This window comes from Diadema setosum, chromosome 1, assembly GCF_964275005.1.
Source record: "Diadema setosum chromosome 1, eeDiaSeto1, whole genome shotgun sequence".
Classification (NCBI taxonomy): Eukaryota; Metazoa; Echinodermata; class Echinoidea; order Diadematoida; family Diadematidae; genus Diadema; species Diadema setosum.
The window spans coordinates 49,892,996-49,919,066 of NC_092685.1; the positions used below are offsets into that span (position 1 = coordinate 49,892,996).

At 38.7% G+C, this 26,071-nt stretch overlaps 1 protein-coding gene across 1 annotated transcript; it reads right to left on the reverse strand.

Moving 5' to 3' along the window:
- On the reverse strand, window positions 1-26,071 carry LOC140244610 (potassium channel, subfamily K, member 16-like). Its single transcript, XM_072324266.1, has 3 exons — window positions 26,068-26,071; window positions 19,483-19,827; window positions 1-266 (listed from the first exon to the last, which is right to left on the reverse strand). The coding sequence occupies exons 1-3, from the start codon at window positions 26,069-26,071 to the stop codon at window positions 1-3; spliced, it is 615 nt and encodes a 204-aa protein (XP_072180367.1).

The window sequence follows — 26,071 nt, forward strand, 5'->3', positions numbered from 1 at the left end:
TTAAATCTCTGCACCATTAACTTTAGTCATCTCTACATCCTCATCACCTTTCTCCTCCTTCGTCCTGTCGTCGCTGCTAGACTCTGGGGCCAGCGCCGGGTCGCCTTCCTTGGACGGCCTGCCTCCAATCTTGCTGTTCTCAGCCTTCTCCGACATCCAGTCGGTAATCTTCGTGATGATGGTGGCCATGTTGACAAGACCGAAGAAGATCCAGACGTACACGAGCCACTTGTAGACCCAGGTGTAGTGAATGTCCGGATTGGTTCCTGAATGAGAAAACGGGATCAATGTCAATTTTGAAATGATTCTTCACTTAAAGGGTGTGTACAGTTGTGGTCGAGGTGAGGATTTAGCTTTTAACGTTTTGCGAGATATTCAGAAACCACTCTATGAGATGTAAAAGAGCATGCAATTCTAAGGGGTATAAAAAGTTTATTTGATGAAAATCGGTTTTGAAATGGCTGAGATATCCAAAAACAAGGTGAAACAAATAGATCCTAATAAAAGGTGTGGCCTGTTGCCTTTTATCATTATCACTTTTTGGATATCTCAGCCATTTGAAAACCAGTTTTCATCAAATGAACTTTAAATCCTTCTTAAAATTACATGCTCTTTCAGATTTCATAAGAGGTTTCTCAGTATCTCACTTCGGAATGTTCAAAACATGAATCCCCACCTCAACCAGTACTGTACAGTCCCTTTAACAATTCTTCAATGTAATGTTTATGACTGAACAATGGCAGGGAAGATTTGTTTCTTTGTTCACTTTGGCTTTTCTTTCTAAAATGTAGGATTTGAAAGGGATTGCATACTTTTGATTGAGACAGGAACTTAGGTTTTAACTTTTTACGAGATAATTGGAAACTTCTTACATGAAATATGACAGAGCATACAATTCTAAGAGGAATTAAAAGTTTCTTTGACAAAAATCGGTTTTGAAATGGCTGAGAAAACTTTCAAAACTGAAATGGCTGAGATAACCAGAAACAAAGTGGTCATAATAAAGCATGGGTCCCTTCTTTTATTAGGACCACTTTGTTTTACTCTTATTTTTTTTTCTTTATATCTCTGTCATTTCAAAACTGATTTTTATCAAATAAACTTTGAATTCCTGTGAGATTGTAAGCTCTTTTAAATTCATATAAGTGGTTTCTAATTACTGTATATCGTAGAAAGATAAAACTTAAATTTCCATCTCAACCAAAACTATACCATCCCTTTAACATCCCGGATGATGATGATACAGCAGTACCTTGATAGGCTTCCATTGATGTAGTATTTCAAACAGTTCTTTCTCCTCCCAAAAACAATTTATTACAGCATGGGGGGGGGGGGGGGAGGAGAGGAGGCTGAGACAAAAGTGTTGAAATGCTTCAGTATATACAAAATAAATTTTAAACAGCTCCCTCTGTTGGTTTGTGTCAACATCGCATTGCACTGCCTCGAGTACAAGTCTGTCAAGAGGAGTAAAAGGATATCATATATGTCCTGCAGTTGCCCTGCAACATGGGTCCCCTCAATGCTGTTGTTGTTTTATTGTTTTGTAGTTTTAAGGAGTGTTATTCAAGGTTGAATATTTACGCCCGACACCCCGCTGTACTAAAATATGGAGTACAAGTTGATTAGGATGATATGTAAAAGGCAGTATCGCACTTTGTGATCATGAAGCGATGAATATGATACACAAAATATAAAGCGGTTAAGACCACAAACAGAAAGCATTGTGGAAAGCTTTGTTTATTAATTCTTCAATATCATCTCTGTGATGAAAATGTTCATTTCATCGAGAGACCTACAGCATTTGATGACTGGCTTATTAATTGGTTTAACCCCTCTACTTTAAGAGCACTATGATGCATAATGCAACATTTTGCATTAAGTAATTGCAGCCTGAATAATTACACACAGCCCCAGAAATATGAACACATCAAACGGGCAGGGGGGGGGGGGGGATCAATGTAAGTAAGTGCCCTTCCTAAAGGAATATGTTTGCAATTATTGTTTTTATTCTGTTGATTCTATTTTTGAAATTTGTGGAGGCAGATGGTGAAAAGGAGAAAAAATAGAAAGAGGAGGGGAACTGAGAAAGATAGAAGGAGAGAAGGGAAGAGACAAGGACAGAAAGAGAGAGAGAGAGAGAGAGAAGGAAGGGGGGGGGGGGGAGAGAGAATGCAATTTCAAGTTACCCATTCTGAAGATGAACAGACCGTATACAATCAATCAATCAAGATACCCATAGACAATGCATGACCACCTGGGTTCTGGCTTAATACATGGGGTGATATCACTGACGACAAGTTATTGAGATTTTGTTTGATGAATGAAGGAGATAGGGGCAGGTGGTTTTTACATCGTCATGGTGACAGATGATCAGGCGACAGAGCATAAAAGTTTGGGCAAAGGGATAAACAAGCACATCCATAACTTGATGTCACTGTTGTTTTGGACAGTAGAAAACTAGTTCATGCTATACGCATATAAATAAAGGACAAATCTGAAGATCAAGAAACATAGTGTACTATAAATTGAAGCAGAATCATCAGACTGGTAGAATATATTTATAAATATAGATCCCCTCCCTCATAGGAATCGCAGGGAATCCTAAATGTAGGATTCCTTTTGTTTTCATGCATTTTCACTAGTTTACTCATTAATTTGTGACTTGCTACAACAAAAGGATCCTAAAGTCGCTGACAGCCGAGCCGAGAAAATCGAGTTTGCAGTCACATCATCAAAATTGGTCAAAACAATCGGATTTGTATTTTGGGCATAATTTTGTAGTCTAATGTTTTGTCCATCATCTGCCAAAATTTCGAAGTTAAATGATTAAAGGAAAGGCAAGAACTTGGCGTTTTTCTGGGTCATGACTTTCTGACTTTCAATGTAAGAGAAATGTGTCCGAAGAATTGGATTTAGCGCTGCAGCTAGACTCCGCCCCTAGCAATGAGGGAGTGATCTTATTGGTCAGTGCGTGGCATCCTGATTACCAATTGTTCGTGCGTACACCACTGGCGCTAAGCTTGACTGACATGGCGGAGGTCTCTAGGAGCGTGTCTTCTATTGTCAAGCGGTGAAAACTGTCTCGCCTACCCGTGACCATGATAGCGTCGGAAGGACAACTTTGAAGGCGTTTTTCTCGAAACTCTGATTTCCTCAACCACTTGACATGCGCTGATAAAATCATCCATATCCCCGCAACTGAGTACTTTTATGAGTTGTGCTATATATGAAACTAAAGTAGAAGAGTAAGGGAATAATAACATGCCATTTTCAGAAAACTGTCCTCCCCCGACTTTCGGATCCTTTTGTTGTAGCGGGTCACATTTTAGTAACCAAGCAATAAATTTTTTGAGGTTGTCGCTTCATGAGCATATGCTTTGATGTACCTCAAAGTATATAACATCAACTTTTACTCTTTCTCATACATAGTGACCTTTAGGTAATACAGTGTGATGATATTAATACCATGCTTGACAGGAAAAACAAAGCATTGAAAGAGCAAATTCAAGGTAGCTGTCTGTGACAGCATGGCAAAATACAAATATCTTGATGATCGAAAGCCTGCATGCTACCAGCTACAGCTATCAAGGTCACGATGTCAGTCGAGTGATGGACAGACCATTGAGATGTTAGCACCTGAAGGACTCCAGGGTGGATATGCTGAACATCCCAAGCCACTCTGCATGCAAGACATTAAACTTTGATAGTCCTCACAGTGTGTACTGCCTTCCCCCCGATGATGACTTAGCAAGTATGCCTCGCTCTTCAATGTGTGTTTGGAGTGCAAAGAATCCAGGGAAAAGACTCCACTTTAAAAAGGTGATGAGGGGTAAACACGAGGTAAACATGGGGGTAAACACACCATAGAGATGAAGGGAAAGAGACCACAAGGTTGACCTTGAATCGAAACACTAGGCAGACACTCTTTGAAGATCAATAAAAGATAACGATGTACAGCCCAAAAAGGGTAATTGAATATCAAATGGCAGAGAACAGTGGGAACTTGTGAGGCACTTGGCAAAGAGGCGGGGGCGGATTTGCGTGATCAGAAACATCTCGATGACAACTTATCAAGATATGAACATACATCAGAGCAGGAAGTACTCAAGTGACATAAATCACAATGATGTGGCAACCAGACACACATAAAAAGATGAATTTATGGTTTATTTATGAGGAAGCATTTATTAGCCTTTTCAAGACCTGTCTGTTGTAGTTGGCATCAACACTCACGATGACAATGTGTGATTACATTTTCACAAAACTGGCAAAATATTAAAATGACAAGTTTGTCACAAATGTGTTGAATGTTCACCTTCCTTGACCTAGGTTTATTTGGATGAATAGGAGAGCATGTATTTGGGATTTAATGACTTTAACTTGACTTTGACCCATTCATACGTTTATGCATTGAGTAATTTTCATGGTATGGAGAAAAAGTGCAATTTCTGTATTGAATAGTAAATTGTTACCATTTTCATCTGGCTTTTGACCCTAAGATTCATAAGATAATCACTGTGAGGCAGAACATGCATAAATATGTAGTACATTTCAAGATAACTTGAGCCACTTCCAAGATATGGAGGAAAAACTTAGTTCAGCACTTTCACTTGATCTTTGACCTTTTGACCTTTGAGGCAAAAACAAAAGAAAAAAAAAAAAACTTTCCAGAGAATCTCTATTAGGTTATACATGCATACACCAAGTGTCACAAAAAATAATCCTGCTGGCATTGCATAAACATGAGGGAAATAGTAAAATTTTGAAGTGTTGCCCTTGACCTTTGACCCCTGACCTTTGACCCCATGAACCCTAAATTCACTAGATAATCACTGCCAGTCAGTACATGTATATATACTATGTTCCATGAAGAAACCTTGAACAATTTCCAAGGTACAGAGAAAAAAGGTGCAGTTTTAATATTTCTACTTGACCTTTTGACCTCTGACCTTTGACCTCATGACCCAAACTTTCACCAGAGAATCTTAATCGGGTAATACATGCATACACTAAGTTTCAAGAAAATATCTTCTGGCATTGCATAGATATGATGGAAATAGTGAAATTTTATGTATTTGACCTTGACCTTTTGACCTTTGACCTTGAGCATGTGCACCCAAAAGTTGATAGGCACAACTTCACCCCCTAATACACATACATGCCAAGTTTCATTAGGATACCTCAAAAGGTTTTGATAGTTACCCTGTCCACAAAATTCATTACGGACGGACGGACGGACAGACAGAAGGACGGACGGACGGACAACCCGAAAACATAATGCCTCCGGCACCACTTCGTGGCGGAGGCATAAAAAACAAGCTGGGCAGCTGAAGCTGACAAAACATTTGCAAGGCCTTTTAAGATCTGCAAATGTAAAAATTATTAATGAGCTGGGAGAAAGTCTAATGGATGAAACATCCATATTGGATATTCAATATTAATCATACTGAATAATTTAGTTAATCACTCTGATCAACAGGTAGACTTGCCTAGTGGTCATCATTGAAAAATGTATACCAGGGCATGCACAAGCTTCTTCCATACAGAGCTCTTGCTGGTTGATTGTGATTTTCACTACCAAATGCTGGGAGCAAAATTTGACAGTTCAAAGGCAGAAAGCGTCTCCTAGGCCCCAATTACTGAGCTTGCTTCTAGCTGGCAGTGTGACTCCAGTCTCACATCAAGACCTTCTGCTTGGTTCTCTTGCAATTCCCTCAAAGGAAGGTCTTTGATTAAGGATACAAGAGATCAGAAACTTGACACACATAACTGTTAGGCATGAACAGGCATGAACAGGACCAGCACATAGCCTACCACGTATCCAGTTTGAACGAGTTCTCTCAATATGACTGACTCATCGATGGTATATAAAGGTTACACTCCTTACAATAATTAAAACACACAGTAATCTTGCTTTTTTAAAATGACATAGGAATCAGAGAGAAAAGATGACGCTCTGGTTATCTGTAGTTTAGATTATTGTCATAGTATATTGTATATGCCATATATATCAAGTAAGTCGTAAGTATTTCTTTCACGAATTCAAACTTTCCCACTATTTCGCTAATGGTTAAATTTGTTGTAGTGGCGTACGTGCAGTAAATGAATGAAGAAATGTAAGAGTGCAAGTCACATTTGCGTTGGATTCAGAGTTAACATTTTTGTATCTTGGTAAGTTTGTGGATTAGCACCTGACTCGTGAAATCTGCAGAAACATAAAACCCTCATGAAATATATGGCATACAAAGTATCATATATGGGCGTGTTGGTAATAAAGTGCAAGGAATTCAGACGTTAATATCAAGACTTCTGACAGAACATGCACTATGAAATCAAATGTGACCGTGCATCACAAAACCAACAAAAAGTTGCACCTCTTGATTTTACGTGAGGACTCAAAACAGGTGAAATGGGTCAACTAAGTCAATCTTGAGTTTGTCATATTTTCTGAAAGAGCTACAAGTACCTTTCTTCTACATTATTCTTTAGTTTAAGATCATAACACGAATAGGAAAGTGTGTTTTCAGCAGTTTTTCTACAACCCCTTTTTGGGGGAGAGTAGAATGATCAGGTATAATGTTTTAGAGGCCCCTTATCATTTCTTGAAATCCTTTGCACACTCTTCACTTTCAAGTCTAATATCTTTTGAAAGGATAATGCTACTGCTTTGAAAGTTGGCATTATTCATGGATAGAATGTTGCTCCGGTGGTTTACATCCTGTGTTTTGTCCCTTTCATTGCTCAGCTAGCACAGCTTGGTAAAAGATTAAGCACTTGAATAGACCTTGTACTTCAGAGCCCCTTTTCTCAGTTCACACTTTTCCAGAGTGTGTGCTTTCTTTCCACTATTTAGGTAGGTTAGGGAAGTCCATTTGAATTGAGTTATACATTATTTTAAAGCTTAGAGTCTGCTCTTTCAGAATCTGCCCTTAACTAAAAATCCATGTCTGGCGACTTTTTGTTGGTTTTGTGATGCAGGGTCACAAATGATGCTTGTACTCTTTGCATTATGCTGATTTTCTGTGAAATGTTCTATCATACTGTTTGATGTATCACTGCCCAACCCTCTATTATTTTGTAAGATATATCAGTATGAGGTACTGTATATACATCCTTTGTGGTTATTTTTGGATCAAAATTACTCAGTTGAAGCCAGTCAGCTCTGTGGAGACCACACCTTTGAAATGGCTGCAGCTGAATTATGACACCAATTTCCTGATTGTGTGACATGGACTAACAGAATTGATGTACCTGTAACATTGCTGAAAACACACCCACTTTGGACCCGGTTGTAATAAATAATTTGCGCAGACAGTCAAAAGTCTTGTCAATAGGTTGTTTAGCAAAACCATGGAGGCAACTATAATCTATCATAGAGGCTAAGTGGTGTAACAGACATACATAAAAAATTAATGGTTTTTTAAAATCAGCTTTTGCTATGCAATGTGAAAGCCTTCAATTTTTGTGAGTGGACACAAACAATTGGTAACTCTCATAGTACGCAGTGCAATGCAAAAATCAGCCAAGCTTATTATTATTATCATCTCTATCTTCACAAGATATCTCTTGGAGATTAAGATCACGTCAAGTTCCATCCTGGAACCTTAGACTTCCAGTACTTTTCTCAGGATTCGTGCCGTCCCCAGCAATGCTGCTTTTTGGAGCGTTTGCACTCGATCGGGCACACCAACGTCGTCCAAGTGCCGTCGCAGCTGCTTTGGCGTTGTTCCAAGTGCTCCAACAACAATAGGGATCACCTTCGTTCTCATATTCCATATTCATATTCTCATATTATTATTATTATTATTATTATTATTATTATTATTATTATTATTATTATTATTATTATTATTATCATTATTATTATTATTATCATTAATATTATTAATATTATTATCATTATTATTATTATTATTATCAGTATTATTATTATTATTATTATTATTATTATTATTATTATTATTATTATTATTATTATTATTATTATTATTATCATTATTGATAAACACTTGCAATGATTGGCCCTGTTATGTGTGTGTAAATGGCATGAGAAGAGAAAATCAATTTCTTTTTTGATTCCGTGATGCAACTCATCAAACTAGGTATACACACATTTGGGGCTCAGTGTTGTGCTCCAGTAATTCTTCAAGGCAATCAATTCAAATTGCCTTTCTCTCTCTCACTTTCCCCCATGGTTAGTGATTTATGCCCCCTTCCATCAAATCAAAAAACCAAACACTTCATTTGACACAAAGGGATCTTTTAAATTTTTTAAACATTTTTATTTTCATTTAATTTCCTTTTTTTGTTGTTGCTGTGTGCTGTGAATAGTGGCAAATGAAATAGATTATTCAATCGTGATGCAAAAAGCAATGACTCACATGTTTTTTGCATGCGGCTTCTAAAGACTCTCTTCGTCATGTTCTTGGTGGTGAGTGATGTGTACTACACAAGCAATATTCATTCTCACTGTTCTTGTCATACAACGGGCTCTCAAATTAATGTGCGGCTGTCACACACTGCTGTCACACACCTGTTTCAGGGGACAATATCTCTCAGCCAAAGTCACTTTTACACATGACTCCCGTCCCCATTTCCATGACATGTTGAGGGAGCCTGCTGCTTCCTCTCGTGCGAACTGTCTTGGCAGAGAGCCAACATGGACAAGCGAATGTGCTCAGAGCATGTTAACATTTCTTGCGTCATTCACACCCCGATCTTATCCTTTATTAACTTTAATACCATCTTGGCTCATCAAGACCTCCTTTGAAGTGACTGCTTGCTTTCTTATACCAAGTTTATACCTCATGAGTTGCACCCATGTGAAGGAAAGATCCTGGGTAGGTACATACAGCCTTATTTCTCCGGTGTATACCTGGTATAACTATTCTTCATCATTTGGCTACATTCAACTACGCAACCCATTTCTGTATGACTTATTGATTTGATGGTGGGGGGGGGGGCATAATCACTAGCCATGAGGAATATGAGAAATGAGAAAGGCAATTTGCATTGTGCTGGCAGTATCTACCACAAGTTGATAAACTGTTCAGCATTGCAAATTGATCTATTGCCCGGCGCAACACACAACCCCACTCAATTTTCTCGGCATCCAAAAAAATTCCTCCATCATGTGGGGTAAACAGATGTCTCTATTTTCATATTAGCATGCGGACTCTCCCATATACATAGCACTTCCAGTTGAAATGCTTTGCTAAACAAGTATCATGAACATCAGCCTCTGATCTCATTTGAAACATTTGGTGTACAACATGAGTACTAAGTAAGCTATCTTTTATTTCTTCTTCCCACAGTACACCCTGACGTGACTTCGGAATACATGTAACCTGAGAATTCAGAGAAAATATTGATTCTCACTGTTACCCGAGACGCCAGATAGATGTCAAGTTTAGCACAAACCCATGAACAAGATTTCACTTGACATTAACAGGCTGAGCAAACAGGAGCTCTCGCCCTGAAGGCAATGACTCTCAGTTGCCATTCTGTCTAATGGGATGGGGTAGGGCGGATGGGAGATCAGACTCATGGCCACTTACACTGACTGACCACTTTGCAAATATGTCATGCCATTTAATTAGCAGTCAAATATGATAGGGTATTTTCCCTATCTATTCCCCTCTCTCTTTTCTCTTGGGGCTACTGGCAGACATATCAGACACATTAAAGGGGAAAAAAATACTGTTACACCGTGATTCTACAGTACTGTACGAGCTGAAATTTTTGCGGCGGTTTTATTTTCGCGAATTTCGTGAATCGCCTTTGAACCGCGCAAATAACAACACGTGAAAATAACAATGCGCAAGTAGTTACGTTCGGTTAGACCGTTGCAACCGCGAAATTAACAACACGCGCAAATGTCCTCCAAGTAGCAATTCGCGAAAATATCTGTCCGCGAAAATTTCAGCTCGTACAGTATACTACCAACACTCATCATAGTAGCAAGAAGTTTGAGGTGACAGTTACCATGGTAACCTGTGCTTTCCCAGATTCCAAAACAGCAAGCAAACAAACAAACAAACAAAAGGCTACTGCCTCATATCCAACAAGTCATAGAGAAGTGATGTTGCAGAAATCATCATCTTGTCATCATTATATCATTGGCATCTGTGACTTTGTTCAAATCTGCAGATATTACACACACATGGCTTGATTACTTTCATTTAAAGGTCCAGATTACCTTTGGAAGCAGTGATTAAAAAAAATAAGATATCACATTTGATGCATATGTATAGGTCAGTTGTATCACAAAACATCCTACAATGTAAAATTTTTGCAATAAAGCCTAAAATATAAGGAGATGTCACTTTTTGTCTCCATAAACCATAAATGTAGATGGTTTAGTCTGGAAACATTTTTATCATAGCCATTGCTCACATTTTGTATATTCAACAATACTTAACATTGATTATACTGATTCAAATTTGTATATTGGTTGTTTCTATCCCTAACACACATTCTAAAACTATTTTGAAGCACTAATGCTGGGTTTTTGTTTCATCTGTAAATGGTAAATTATGCCTTTAATCTGCACAAAATCAGAACCCCTCCAAACAATTTGCCAATTTGAATGAAAACAGCAGCTTTCTAGAATGAATTACCAGTATTGCAATCAGCTTATAAAATATTAGTCAAACCTATTCTGCAACGTAGGGAAAAACATATCACACATAGCAAAGGACTCATAAGAGAGAGCATCTTTACTCTACCCTCCATATCTATGAAAAAATACAATGCATAATAAGAGACTGCAGTGTAGAAACCACCACAAAAATGTGAAGTCTGCCTCTGGGACTCAATGGGTTAAACTGAACAGTGTTGACGCCGTTCCAATTCTCATCCACGCCCGAGCACGGGGTGTGAAACATCTGCTGTACGTGTCTGTAACAAATTAAGCAATCATTCTCCCCTTCATCTTCACCATGTTTCTTCCAAGATGTCCGCGGGCCCTTCTGGGAGAGAGAGAGAGAGAGAGAGCAGACCACGAGGGGTTTTTCATATCTGGCGGATCTTCGCATCTGGCGGATTTGAAATTCAAGATCTCTATGTGCGCGGCAGATGTTGAGAATCCCAGTAGCAGTCATCCCTGATTTTGTCACTTCATAGTGAATGTTGTGAAGTTTCTCAGATCTCTTCATTACACACAAATATACTGCGTACATATACACATAAATATAAAATTATACCCACCCCCCCTCACACACAAGCATGTATGGTAATTTTCTGACGTAGTCAAGCATACTCTAAGACTCCTAAAGTTGCGATACATTTTAGGTCTAAACGTCTGTGGGAGATTGAAATATAAATAGAAAGTACTAATCTAAACAACATTATTCAAATGTAAGGATATATTTTGACAAAAAAAAAATCATGTCGAGTAATGCTGAATTATACTAGCATTTTATTTCACGTCATTCATTGCTCAGTAATAGATTACAATCTTGATGTGCAGTTACATGACCAAATATTGCATGCCATGACATATCTTACAAGAAGTGCCTTCCAATTTGGCCAAGTGTAATGTGTCTGATTCATCACTCAATAATGTTTGTCATTCAAATGGGCTTTGACTTTCAGACTTCCATTCACCTATTTTGCTGATCTAAGTGGAAAGTGTGGTGTGAGCACAGCTGACTCAACCATGAAGAATTTACCCACACCCCATTCTTACCAAGAAAAGGTTCTTAAACTCAACAAACACTAATTACATTACTCCTCTAGGGAGCTATGCAAGTTCAAGAAAAGTTACCTCACAAGTAAAATACTGTGTGATATGTTTATTGAAATGAAACACAATAAAAAACTCCAACATCACAGAGGGATTTATTTTTGTACTTCGATCTTTTACTAGGCTCACACTATCACATTTTACTAATGCTACTTGCAGATGAAAATTGGTGGAACATAAAGGAAGAAGTTGCCATATTTGCCACTTCCATCCAACAAAAGGATTGTGATATGTTTATTGAAATGAAACACATAAAAACCCCAACAACATAGAGGGATTTATTTTTGTACTCAGATCTGTTACTAGGTTCACACTATCACATTTCACTAATGCTACTTGCAGATGAACATTGGTGGAAAATGAAAGAAGTTGCCATATTGGCCACTTCCACGTACCCAACAAAGGATTGCATAAGAGTGGTACGTGGTCAGCGGTCATCTTCACATTCCTTATTGATGACTTGCTTTCTCCACTCTCTTTGTGCTGTGCTCAAACATCAGGAGGTGGTGGAACAAATTGAATCTCGCCTGTATAAACACCTGACTCACAATCATGGTGTATCGCGCTGGAATTACATCTACTCAACAGATGATGAAGTGTACACCAGTCAGTCGATACAAGATGATGAAGTGTTGGTGAGCTCGGTGTTGTTTGTGTCTGTGTGTGTGTGTTTGTGTTTGTGTTTGTGTGTGTGTGTGTGTGTGTGTGTGCTGTGCTGGGCAAAGACCTTTACACAATGAACTCATCAATTGTGGCAAATGGAAGAACTTGCCATGATGTAACACTGTATACGCCATATATTTGGCGAGTCTAAATTTTCATGAATCAGGACTTCCCGATGATTTTGCGAATAGTTTAATTCGAGATCGTGGAGTACTGAACTGAATGCAGAAATGTGTATACTAATACGTCACATTCATATCGAGATTAAAGTCAATTTTTTCGTGCGTCTTTATTTTGTGAATAGCACTGGATTCGCAAAATTCGTGAAAATAAAAACCTCACGAAATATTCAGTGTATACAGTACCATAATTCTTGCCAGAATGTACCATACTTGTTTTGATCAAATAAAGCAATATCAATCTGCTATCTGAAACTGTAAGCAGCAACAAGTAAGGTTTCAGAAAATAAAACCTACATAAAACATTTCTTAATGTGATGTGTTCCATTTGAAGACTGACACAGCATATGCCCTTTATTTTAGCATGAAAAAAAAAGTCACTACATGGGACAAAAATATCCATGGATTATTGCTTATTTACAGATCCTTAGTTTTGTGGTTATGATGATAAATCTTGGCTTGAATATCAGAGTTCTGCATACTTCAGGGTTCTTTTTTTTTTCTTATATTTCATCCCAATTAAAACTTCTCTCCTTCTTGACAGTTACAGTGGTGATGCCATGTCATAATGATTATGATTTTGATGTTCACATTTATTTCATTCCAGACTGCAGTAATAACAAAAGAGTTTCCCTGTGCTTACTGTCAAATGTTCAAGTATGAACCAAGATGGACCAATGAATCCTTGTCATGTGACTGATTTGACAATCACAGGTAATGGAATGAAAACATCATGGCTAGCAAGCACTGACAATGGAAAGATGAAATCTCGGAGAAGACATGGTAGAGATTGGACTGTGATGAGATTTGTTTGCACAAAGGCAAAATGTATGAATACAAGGAGCAAATACGACGGGCGGGATGATATTTCCGATTGACACAAGCACCGGGTATAGCCACAACATACTGACAAGAAAATATATAGAGCCTCTGATACCTGAGTCATATCACATTTCTTTTTGAGACAAAGGGTTGAGGCAAAGGGTTGGAGCTGGAAATAACTGGCAAGAGATAACTGGGGGGAGGGGGGAGGAGATATTGAAAAGAGTGAAAGAAACGGACAGGAAATGAAGGAGAGGGATAGGGAGAAATAGAAACAAATGTGACCCTGCACCTCAAAACAAACAAAAAGTCGCCAAACATGAATTTTTAGTGAAGACCATATTCTGAAAGAACAGACTTTAAGCTTTAAAATGATGTATAACTCAAATCAAATGGACTCTCCTAACCTATCTAAATAGTAGAAAGAAAGCACAAACTCAGGAAAAGTGTGAACTGAGAAAAGAGGCTCTGAAGTATAGTGTCTATTCAAGCACTTCATCTTTACCAAACCGTGCTGGCTGTGCGATGAATGGGACAAAAAACAGGAAGTAAACCACCAGAGTAACAACAATGAAGGGATTATCAGATTAAACTGAAATTAAGCATGCCTCATTAACACATTCTGTCCATAATTAATGCCAACTTTCAAAGCAGTAGCACTATCCTTTCAAAAGTTATTAGAGTTGAAAGTGAAGAGTGTGGACAAGGTTTTTCAGAAATGAAAAAGGGATTCTAAAGACACACCTAATCACACTATTCTACCAAAAATGTTCGAGATAAACTGCTCTAAAAACACACTTTCCTGCCCGTTTTATGATACCAAATTTTAGCTTAATGTAAAAGAAGACCCGCTCTTTCAGAAAATATGAAAAAGTCAAGTTCGGCTAGGTTACATTTCACTTATTTTCAGTTCTCACGCAAAATCAGTGTGTGCGACTTTATGTTCGTTTTGAGATGCATGGTCACAAATAGAAGATGTACTGAAAATGTAGCTCATGTTGCTGATAGATAAATGACATGAAGGAAGCAAATTTATGGAGTAGATCCAATGGATTAGGGAGAAACAGATAGGTGAGCATACGGAAGTAATAGATACGGGGAAAAGTGATCATGTTTGTGTACGGCAAACATGAAACACAACCGTTGATGCATGAATTACAACATCACTATCAGATGTTATTTGAGACTGCCTCATTGTACTGGAAGGACCAATCAGGATTGGAGGCTGATTTACAGGATGACAGGCTACAGACAGTCTACAGCCAAACAGACAACTCTAGATTTCCTATAAAAAACTGTTGCCATGGTGATCTATTCTATCTCATCAACTTATTCATCTAAAACCTGTCACAACATGAATCTCCTAAACTCTCATTTGCTATGTGCAATTATCTACTTTTTCATATATTCACTGATGAAAGGGAAAAAAAGCAATGCAATGGCATTTTAATGCAGTTCTATTTTACCAAACCACAACCCAAAATTTTCTAAAGAAGAGGTTTCTCTGTCAGCAAGCACTGTAAAACAAGGAATGTTTGCCTGCATTTTGATTTCGCGAATTTCGCAAGAGCACAGCACGAATTTCGCGAGAGCCAAGATTCGCGAAATTAAAATGCAAGCAAAAGTTCTTGTCTACACTATATGCATTGGATGTTAGAGGCAACTAGCGAAAATTTCATGCTCGAAAGAGGCCGTCGGCTCAAATTTGCAAAGATTTCATGCTGTGAAAATATCTTGTTTTACAATATTAAATATTGCATGTAATTTAGCAATCAAATGGTGAAAAAGGACACCAGCGTCATGGCAACGCTTCTTGGAAAACATGTCCTGTGTGTCTCCAAATCATTAAGATGTCAGTTGGGAGAAATCCAAATATGCCAAATGGTCTGTCAATTTCTCACTGTCACAGTTTGCTAACAGAGAGAGAGTTCCCAGTTGTAAATGCCTCTGAGAAAGATGCATCAAATTTGTTTGTAACGCCGCACCAGCAGAGTGTTTCCTTCGATGTCACCTCCTCTAACTCAAGGGCTTTTTACACTTGTGTTTCTTAACCCCGGACTTTCTCTGACCCAGGACTATCGTTAGTCCCGTACCAATTTTTTCAGCTTTTTACACTCGCCAATTAGTCCCGTACTATCTCTTGTCCGGGGCTAAGGAGAAAACTGACCTTTTTACACTCGTCTTTCTTAGCCCCGGACTTTCCAAACCACATGAATATTCATAATTACGCTGTGTACTGTACACGTACACGCACGCACCGGCAGCACTTGATTACCTCGTTTCTGATTGGTCAGTGAGGGTCGCACTTCGTCTCCGTCGCTTAGCCCAGGATTATTTTTTCGTTCTGTTTACACTCACTTGCTTGGCACCGCAATTGCGGTGCTAGCACCGCAATTGCGGTGCTAACCCCTGCTATTTTGCAGGGCCAGATAGTACCGTACTATCGGTGGGGCTAGCCCACTTTGGCAAAAACGAGTGTAAACAGAAAGTGGGCTAAGGATAGTCCCGTACTATCGGTGGGGCTAAGGCCCCCCCTTAGCCCCACCGATAGTCCGGGGCTAAGCAAAAATTTACAAGTGTAAAAAGCCCTTCAATGAACTGACCACGGCAAACTTAATCAAGTCCCTTCCCCTCCCACTTGTACTATTTGCCTTGCCTCATACACCTGTCGGCCACATCCAATCACTTAAAAGGGTATGACGGCTGTCAAGGGAGTGACAGTTCAGTCTCCTCCTCCCCTGCCTCTCCTACATGCGCTATCACTTATCTTGTTGTCTAGGTTTGTTGACCATCTAAAAATACTCCCTCTTCAATCTTCAATCAACGCTGGTCATGTACTTGAAGAAATATGACCTGACCACTAGGGACTAGTATGCACACATCAGCAGTAACTGCATTATGGACGTCCATAACAGTCGAAGACAAATAGCCCAATGCTCTTAGTGCTCTGATGAAGCCCTGGACTTCTGTATGAATTTAACTGACATCAACTTTGACTGATGCAAGGGAGCAAAGTTAGTTTGACCTTGCTATAAATCTTCATCTTTATTCCTGAATTCTGAGGATAAATACACATATACAACATGACCCTCGTTCTCTAGAGATATGCATTTTACAATTTACTATTCTAGATTAGAATCCACTTTTCATTCTATATACTGTATGTATTCTCATAATGATGACATTATTTAAAAAAAAATGTTCAGTTCTTCAGGAAATAGCTTTTGAATCTTTTCAACCTGTATAAAGTGTTTTGTAAAGCATCAACATGCTTCAGCTAATAAGCTTTACAGACATACCAAAAGAACATACATGTAAGTAAAAGTGAATCCAGACTAAAAATACAGCCTTTTTTTATAAAGAGTGTTAGTGCAAAAAACAATACCTCATTCAAACCCATTAAAACTGTTTTCCATGCCAATCCTACCACTAACTAACAGTAACAGCTCAGACGCCTTCCAGTTCATTACTACCTGCTCTACTTAGTGTGTTCTCGCACAAATCTACAAAAAAAAAAAAAAGTGGTCTGTATATATTGTACTTAGATAGGTGCTAAAAATCACAGCTGGTAAGTGGGTGTTGCAGCAAAGCTAGCACTTCATTAATTGTGGGAGAAAAAGAGAGAGCGCAAACTATGTCAATATTGAGGAGTGGTGATCGATGGATCGGTAGGAAACAATTCTGCTCCCAGGCACTTTGTTGCTCCCCCCTCCCGCTTCCAGCACAGGATAAGAGCTAACATGGCCCAATTTGAATCATTATACACACTGATGAGCTCACACAGACATTTCACTCGCCTCAGGGATGGGTAAGAGGGCGGGGCATGTCTACAAATCCACAACATCTCTGCAAATGGTCGCCATGGAAATGAGCTATCGATGATGGAAGAGCTTGTCTACCAGGAGAAATGATACCATGAGGCAGGGAAGTGAAAGGGCATTGACTCCAGATGTTAAAGGGTGTGTACAGTTCTGGTCGGGGTGAGGATTTAGCTTTTAACGTTTTGCGAGATATTCAGAAACCTCTCTATGAGATGTCAAAGAGCATGCAATTCTAAAGGGTATCAAAAGTTTATTTGATGAAAATCGGTTTTGAAATGGCTGAGATATCCAAAAACAAGGTGAAACAAAGAGATCCTAATAAAGGTGGGGCATGTCGCCTTTTATTATTATCACTTTGGGGGATATCTCGGCCATTTGAAAACCAATTTTCATCAAATAAACGTTGAATCCTTCTTAAAATCACATGCTCTTTCATATTTCATAAGAGGGTTCTCATTATCTCACTTAGAAATGTTCAAAACATGAATCCCCACCTCAACCACTACTGTACAGTCCCTTTAAATGTTTCCAATGTCTGTCTGCTTATCAAGCAAATGCCTGAGGGCCTTACTTTTCATCTCATCCACTCAAAGCATGGTTCATTGTATGATTAAAGTATCACTACCTACCACATTTCATCAGGTCTCTTATCAACAGGAATGCCACTTCAACCCAATATATGTATGAATATATATGAATTTAATCATAATGAAATTCGACACAGCAGAGGGGAAAAATATACCAAATATAGGATTGCATATATCTATGAGTATTGAAAAATTCATACCATTCATGGAAACTGTATTAATGCACGCATATTCAATCACAGTTTCAGATTGATTGCCGAACAATGAATCATGTAGTCTGCCAGCACAATGAACCCACATATCAATTTCATCCCATCACATACAGTATTGGCTTTCACAGCAAAGCTAGAACAGTGGCAGTATTGCAGAACAACAAGCAGAACAACAAAATGATGACAAAATGATTTTGAGGGGATGATCCAACCAGAGTGCTTCTAGAGGTAATACAGTAGCCTGTGCTGATTATTACCTCTTCTTTTTTTTTTTGTACGTGTTTATATAATATACTGTTGTTGTTTTTTCCTTTCTCTTTATAGAGATATTGATTTCTGTGCAAGTTACAGTTATAAGTGTAAGCCCATGTGTATCACATGTATACAGTGTTACAGTGTTATAATTAGTGAAGTAAAGAAGTGTTGAAGTGTGAAGAGAAAAATGCCTTTAGATGTATTACAGTCATCCTCATTTAAACAGGTTAACAGATGTTTCTCGCTTCCGCAGTAATAACCACAGATTATTGTACTAAAATGAATGCTGCATTCTGTGGATATAATTTCAATCCTGCAATGCGTTGAGAATGAGGGAAAGTGGGATTACACCTTGAATAACACCAAATCTAATGATTTTCATCCTATTTGATCTTTAACAATGGCTACAGCACTAGTATCAAGGGTTTTTCAATTGCATGCACTTGCACACTGTTCCAGTTCTCATGTGGAGATGAATAGTCTGCTTGCATTTTATGTTGAATTGCCAAATAAATAAATAAGTGATTGATTGAATGATTGAATGAATGAATGAATGAATGAATCACTAAATAAATAAATAAATAAATAAATAAATAAATAAATAAATAAATAAATAAATAAATAAATAAATAAATTGATTAATTAATAATGATAATAATGGTAATAATAATAGTCTCCTTCCACCTGTTTTGTTTGCCTAGTTTGAACACATTACGATTCCCATTTCATGATGTCATATCTCCACCCTTAGACCAGTGTTTTAGACATCCAATCAAGTCATCACTCCTAGAAATGAGGCATGAAATCCTTCATAGAAACATTCAAGACTCTATAAATGTGCTATAGAACAAGGGGCATGTGCATTTTGATCAAATTATGCAATTCAGCAGCAGTTTGTCGTGGGATTGTGCAAATCACAAATCTTGTATCAACACAAGCGATCACGTAGATATGCAAATCTTAACAGGTTGAGAAGTACAGTTGTATACTCGGGCAGGTGTCTATGGGAAATGCGTGTTGTAGCAAAATCAACCGTCCTCAATGGGTTAATCTTCACCAAGCATTAGTATATACTTTGATTTGCTTCTTTTCATAATTGTGCAAAATATATGTACTATCGATATCTGAAAAGGTAGGAGAAAAAGAAAAAAAAAGAAACACAGTGACATCGAGAATGCAATTACTCAGGACACTTACCGACAACGTAATCTCCGAATCCAATAGTTGTCAAGGTGACAAAGCAGTAGTACCAGGCCTCCTGGTAGCCCCACCCCTCAATCACCATGAAGATCACAGCTGGTATGATGAGGAAGAAGAGGAGGATGAGTACGAGGACCAGGATGTTGGCTAGCTTGGCCAACCAGGCCGGCTTGTCGTGTTGCTGCAGGGCCTGGGCAAAGCGGTCCTCCAGTTTCTGGGTCCGGGCATTCAGGCGAGTGCCCAACTGGGCCAGGACCAGACCGCACAGCGGGATGCCCACGATGGCGTACACGATGGCAAACGACTGGCCTCCCCTGGTGATGGGGGAGATATTGCCATAACCTGCAAATGGACAGGAAGACGGCAAAAGGAAAGAGAAATAATTGAAGACTTGTAATCATAAAATACAACAGTACATCTTTAAAGGCTGTCACTATAAGCACATGGCCATTATATGCAGATAGCTCTACAAGGGAAAGCTTCGATAGTGCTTTCCTATAAAGCTTTTATAGGAAAGCACTATCATACATCATTCCAAACTGCATCTACAATACACTCATTTAATTTTCTTGGCTACATTCCCGCCCCTGGCACGCACCTGCTTTAGATCCAATTGTGTGAAACTTTTTACCGTGACCCAATTCAAACACGTGGCTATATGGGCCAACAGGAAAAAATCAAATTAAGAAAATGTCTTGTTGAAGGATACAACGAGCGTTTCACGTAAGATCTTAAATTCATTATCTAAATTACAGTATGTGCAAGATATAAAGATATATTTACATGGACAGGATAGCTGTATAGACAGGACAGACATAGAGCTAGCTAGCTAGCTAGATAGATAGATGGATAGATGGAAAGATAGAGAGATTGAAAGAGAGATACCAAGATAACTCATCTGAAGGTCATAGAGGTAGGACAGATATGCAGGTTGATTGAGAGATAGATAGAGAGATAGATAGATAGATAGATAGATAGATAGATAGATAGATAGATAGATAGATAGATAGATAAATAGATAGATAAATAGATAGATAGATAAAGATAAATAGCAGGAAAGAGAGATGGCTGGTTGGATAAATAGATAAATAGATGAATAGATAGATAGATAGATAGATAGATAGATAGATAGATAAACGGATAGATAGATAAAGATAAATAGCAGGAAAGAGAGATGGATGGTTGGATAAATAGATGAATAAATAAAGAGATAGATAGATAGATCGATAGATAGATAGATAGATGAACTAGCTTTGTGCCTGTGGAGATGGATTTATCTCAATCTACTATGCCAGCAATAAATGTAAACATTATTGTCTCTCTACCTGTTTCTTTTCACTTGAAAGCACTTCATCCATTTAGGCTACGAATAGTAAAGAACACAAGCACATTGACATTGAAGTTGAAAGTAAAATCACCTGCTGGGAAAGTATACCAGTGACATGAAAACGAACGAGGTCATCCTTACACAAATTTGTTTATCTGAGAGAAAATGAACAGCTATAACAACAACATCACCAGCAGCACTTGTGCTGGTAATACCCCTTTTATAATGCCCCCGACTTTAAGCTCGCTTCTGAAGCGAGCTAACTTTAGCTCAGGCCAAGTCATTTTATACTGGCATTCTCGACCACCTAAGGTTACATGCGAGACCAGACCTATCGCTCCACCCCAACTCCCAATCAGCCTGCTTTCCTCCCCACCCGCGCGAAATTTCAGTGACAGTTCTCATGCTTACTTTTACGAGTACGAATTCAGTTCCGCTGTTATACGTTACTCGCGAAAATTCAACCAATCATCGGCATCCTATAGTGTACGCACTGCACTGGTCTATTTTTTGTTTCTCAAGATTTAATCATGCCGTTTGCTAGTTCAAAGAGTTCACTGGGAGTTTTACCGAACAGTGACAGCAGTGTATAAAATACTATCGGTGCATGCGATGCGGAATACACAGCACGCCGGTGGCAACAGTACAGCAGTAAACGTAATACATATTGGCAACCCGGAAGCACCGTACACGATTTCCGGTCACGGGTCAGTGGACTTAGCCCGAGCTAAACTCGCGTACCTTTTGTACTGAAGTTAGCTCGGACCTGAAGCTGACCTGATCCACCCCCCTAGAGCGGACTAACTTTAGCTCAGACTAACTATTTTTCAACCTTTTATACTGAGAGTTAGCTCGCTTCAGGTCCGCACCTGAAGCGAGCTAACTCCCAGTATACAAGGGGTATAAGATACCTCGCTGGCACCATGCTACAAGCACCAGAGATGTACATATCTGGACAATGCTGCATGTAGGTGGATAGTTTGTGAATGTTTCAGAGAAAAAAAAAAAGGTGGAAAGGAATAAAGGAGAACACACACTCTCTAAAATTGGTAAAAACAAGCTCTTAAAAATCCCCACTCCATGCCCCCATCAAAAGAACTGTTTTTGTTACAATTGGTTGATGTGGATACGTCATTGATAATTAACTAGTCAATTGTTCCCTGCTTTAATGTGATGTCACATTCTCAAAATGCATGTTTAATCTATTCATTGGTGTAGAAAACAGTCCAAGTTCCCTTTCAGAATTGGTTGCCAAGCTATCAATGCTTCCTTCAGTCAGGGTGGACATTTATGAGAAATTCTGTCTGTGCTAACTAACAAGGTTTAAAGCCATTCAGACAATAATTGCAGTCTGTATGCCTGAAGCTTTCAAAGAACAGAGCTTGTTAGACAGACATTGCAGCGGTCTAGATGTGATAAGGCTCTAGCGATCCCAAGTGGATTTGCAGCCGTGATCACCTGACAGAAATAATTGGAAGACAATGCAGCGTTGGATGATATATTTGCCATCACACCGAGCTTCATTCACGTGAAATGATAGGATCTGATGCCGTGTGAACATGATTTATGTCTTTATCAAGCACCTATCGCCTCTTAAAACACACAAACACACACACACACACACATACACACACATAAATGCAAAAACTAACAAGCCACTAGTATAGGGGACTTACTGTGCAGGAAACATATGAAAGACTAAAAAACAAAACAGTTTTGTTTGTTTTTGTTTGTTTGTTTGTTTGTTTGTTTGTTTTTTTTTTTTTACAAAGGAATGATTAATTGGCTTCTTGCCTTGTGACACCATTTGTATGAACTCTTCATGGGTACAGAGATAATCATATCTAAATGACAACAGACAAGCTGTTACCATATTGAAACTAAGAATGTTTACAGTCATATAAGCTTCCATTTGACCTCTGACATTCAAACCATTTTTTTAAACCGTACAATTAAATCAAGCATGCTCAAGCTGTTGCTAGATAGGGCTAGGTAAAGGCAAAGCAATGGTATGTTTCAGACTTGCCTATAAAACTTACGGACTACTTATTGTGATGTGAACATACTCGACTGAGAAAATGTTAGAATGCTGGAAGACTCTCAACAGTCTCAAACTGCACAGCGACAGATACACAATATGAGATTCATACAAATCACAAAATGTATTGACAGGTCACACGAAAGTATGGAAAAAGTACAGAGAATTGTGGGGAAGGTAACGACAATAAGCCCTTCTCTGATGTATGCCACTCAGCCACTCACCACATGAACAACAGATTTTGCAAGTTAAAGAATCATGCAAAACAGTTTTTAAAGATTTTTGGTAATTTTTCTTCCCCTTTTCACATAAAAATCAGATAGTTCAAAGGAGTGCACTTGACTTTAGGGGTATGAAAATGCTACAAAGAGTTTGTAGTATCTCTCAGGCAAGGCAGACCAAAGTGCTTTATAACTGGCGTAGCATGCACTTTGGCCATTTACTGAAATATTTACTGTATACGCTATAATTTTCGCGTACATAAATTTTCGCGAATTGCCGATGTCATACATTTTCGCGAGTGGTTAAATTCGCGATTGGGGGACCAGAGAAAATATGAAGTGGCAAAGAAAGTGTGAATTTTCAACTTACTAGCAACGAATGCTACCACAGCAAGTAGGCTGTGTATACTAGTAGTTAGACGTGGACTAACCCCGTCGCGGGGCGCTGTAACACAGTAACGGTACGTATTTGTCCGTATGGGGTCGCTGCTGCGGTTAGACGTGGACATGCTATATGTACGTAAAACAAGCTTAGCCAGTATGGTCTGTTCGGTAAGCCGTAAAATGTTCGTATCGTCAAGGCAAGGGATTCATTTTGGAAGGTAATATTTTCGCGTGTTGTTAATTTCGCGAATAGCTCCAGACTCGCGAAATTCGCGAAAATAAAACCCACGCGAAATATATAGCGTATACAGTATTCAACAAGGTCATGGCATGTCATTAAGCTAATTGGTGCTCAGAAGGACATAAACAATGCTGTCATTCACGCTCCATAGAGTTGAAATGAGCGATGATGCTTATTAAAGCCAGGAATATTAGGATAAAATAGAACTAATGGACACTGTATATTTCATGTTCCCTTGAAATCACAGACAGCTCCACTAACTACTGTCCATGAACAACTGTTAAAGATAATAAAAAGTTTTGGTACCTCAAAAGTTTCCCTGAATTTCCGTGTTTCAGGTGAAAGTACCTTTCAAATAACTAACACTGTGAGACTTACTCGCCCCAAAGTGCTCTCATTTCTTGGTAATCATGCAATGAACTGCGACCAGCAACCCCATATGCATAGCGACCAGCAGCCCCATACGCATAGCGTAATGGGGCTTCGCATTGTAGCATTCAGGATTATGACAGATTTAGTATCGCGGGTAAATATCAACTTAAAATTCAAAAAATTCTTCAATTTGAAGACTTACCAATTAAGTTGAAGCCTTGAAAACAGGCTTTGGGCAACGTTTGGTTCCGCCAATAGTCCCTTTCTGTTCGAATTGATGACTGAATGTGACTCTGTCGAGAGGACCTTGGGAGAGCTACATACACTGATTACTACGGCCAGCGCATACGCACACATCACATGCGAACAAATTTCAAATCCACGAACGGATAAGATGTTTGTGTGCGCATGCGCTGGCCGTCAATTCAGTGTAGCTCTCCCAAGGTCCTCTCGACCGAGTCACATTCAGTCATCAATTCGAACAGAAAGGGACTATTGGCAGAACCAAACGTTGCCCGAAGCCTGTTTTCAAGACTTCAACTTAATTGGTAAGTCTTCAAATTGAAGAATTTTCTGGATTTTAAATTGATATTTACCCACGATACTAAATCTGTCATGATCCTGTAAGCTACAATGCGAAGCCCCATTTAGCTATGCGTATGGGGCTGCTGGTCGCAGTTAGCTACTTAGTATGCGTATGGGGCTGCACGCTGCTGGTCGCAGTTATCATGCAATGGTTTCGTACAATACGTGTACTACCTCGCCGCCGTACGGTGGCAGCTCTGGTACGAAACCATTATTGCATGATTACTAAGACATGAGAGCACTTTGGGGCGAGTAAATCTCACAGTGCTAGTTATATGAAAGGTACTTTAACCTGAAACACAAACTAAGACAAGGAAATTCAGGGAAACTTTTGAGGTAATACCAAAACTTTATATTATCTTTAAGAAAAAAAAAAAAGAAAACCAAAAAAAAAACAAAAACAAAAAACCCCAACAACAACAACACAGCAAGCACAAAAAAAAAAAAAATTAATACATTTTTTGTTTGTGATATTGTTGGCTTCCTCAATCAGCCTAATTGATGCCTAAAAAATGCATACTGTAATTAGACCCTGTGCAGAGTTTAATGTTTCTTTCTTTTTGCCATTTCTGTAGGCTGAAGTACAAAAAGCTCTCATATCTTTGGGGCAACACTGTATCAACTAATAATGTTGGGAGGAAATTACTTCAATCTCTTGGTGATGGACTGAAAAATACCCAAAGAGGGCAGACTTCTTTACCGTGTGGTCAATATAACAATCATATCGTCACGTTGACTTGAGGCGGAAACTTCATCTCTCTATCTGCTTGTTGGCCAAGCACTCGCACAACTGCAAATCCACCAAATTGAGTTAAGCCCCTTGGAGGACCTTATTAGAGCATTGCCATGGCAACACCAGCCATTTCATAGTCTGGTGGAGAAGTAGAGTACAACAGCAACGTGACAGTCACCAAGAAACGTACAGTCATGCTTGTCAGCATCAATTTATGGCGGTAGAAGTGTATTGCACTAAAGATAATAGAAAATGTACCACTTTATTGTAGATGGGAGGAGATTGGATTGCTGATAGGAGAACCTTTAACAGTGTGCAAAGAGCTGCCGCAAAAAAGCTTGCTTTCTGGAGTAGATCAGCATAAATTGCTAATGCAGGAGATGATGCATTCTTCTAAAACAGAAGAATAATAACCTCCATCAATATCTCTGCTACTGAAATGTCAAAGCTACAGTAACATAGCAATGACTCAAATATCAATTTCCACTGACTGGTAAAGTATATTCCAAAAACTCTAAAATACGAAAAACGGATGATTCAAAAAATGTCATTACAAGCTGTTAGATTACAGAATGCACTTCCTTTCCAGTAACTAAACAACCAAGAAATTCTCATTATTTCTACTTTCTATGAAGTATGCACCTTCCTTAACCCCCTGCAAGACCCTATTGACCCACTCACCCAT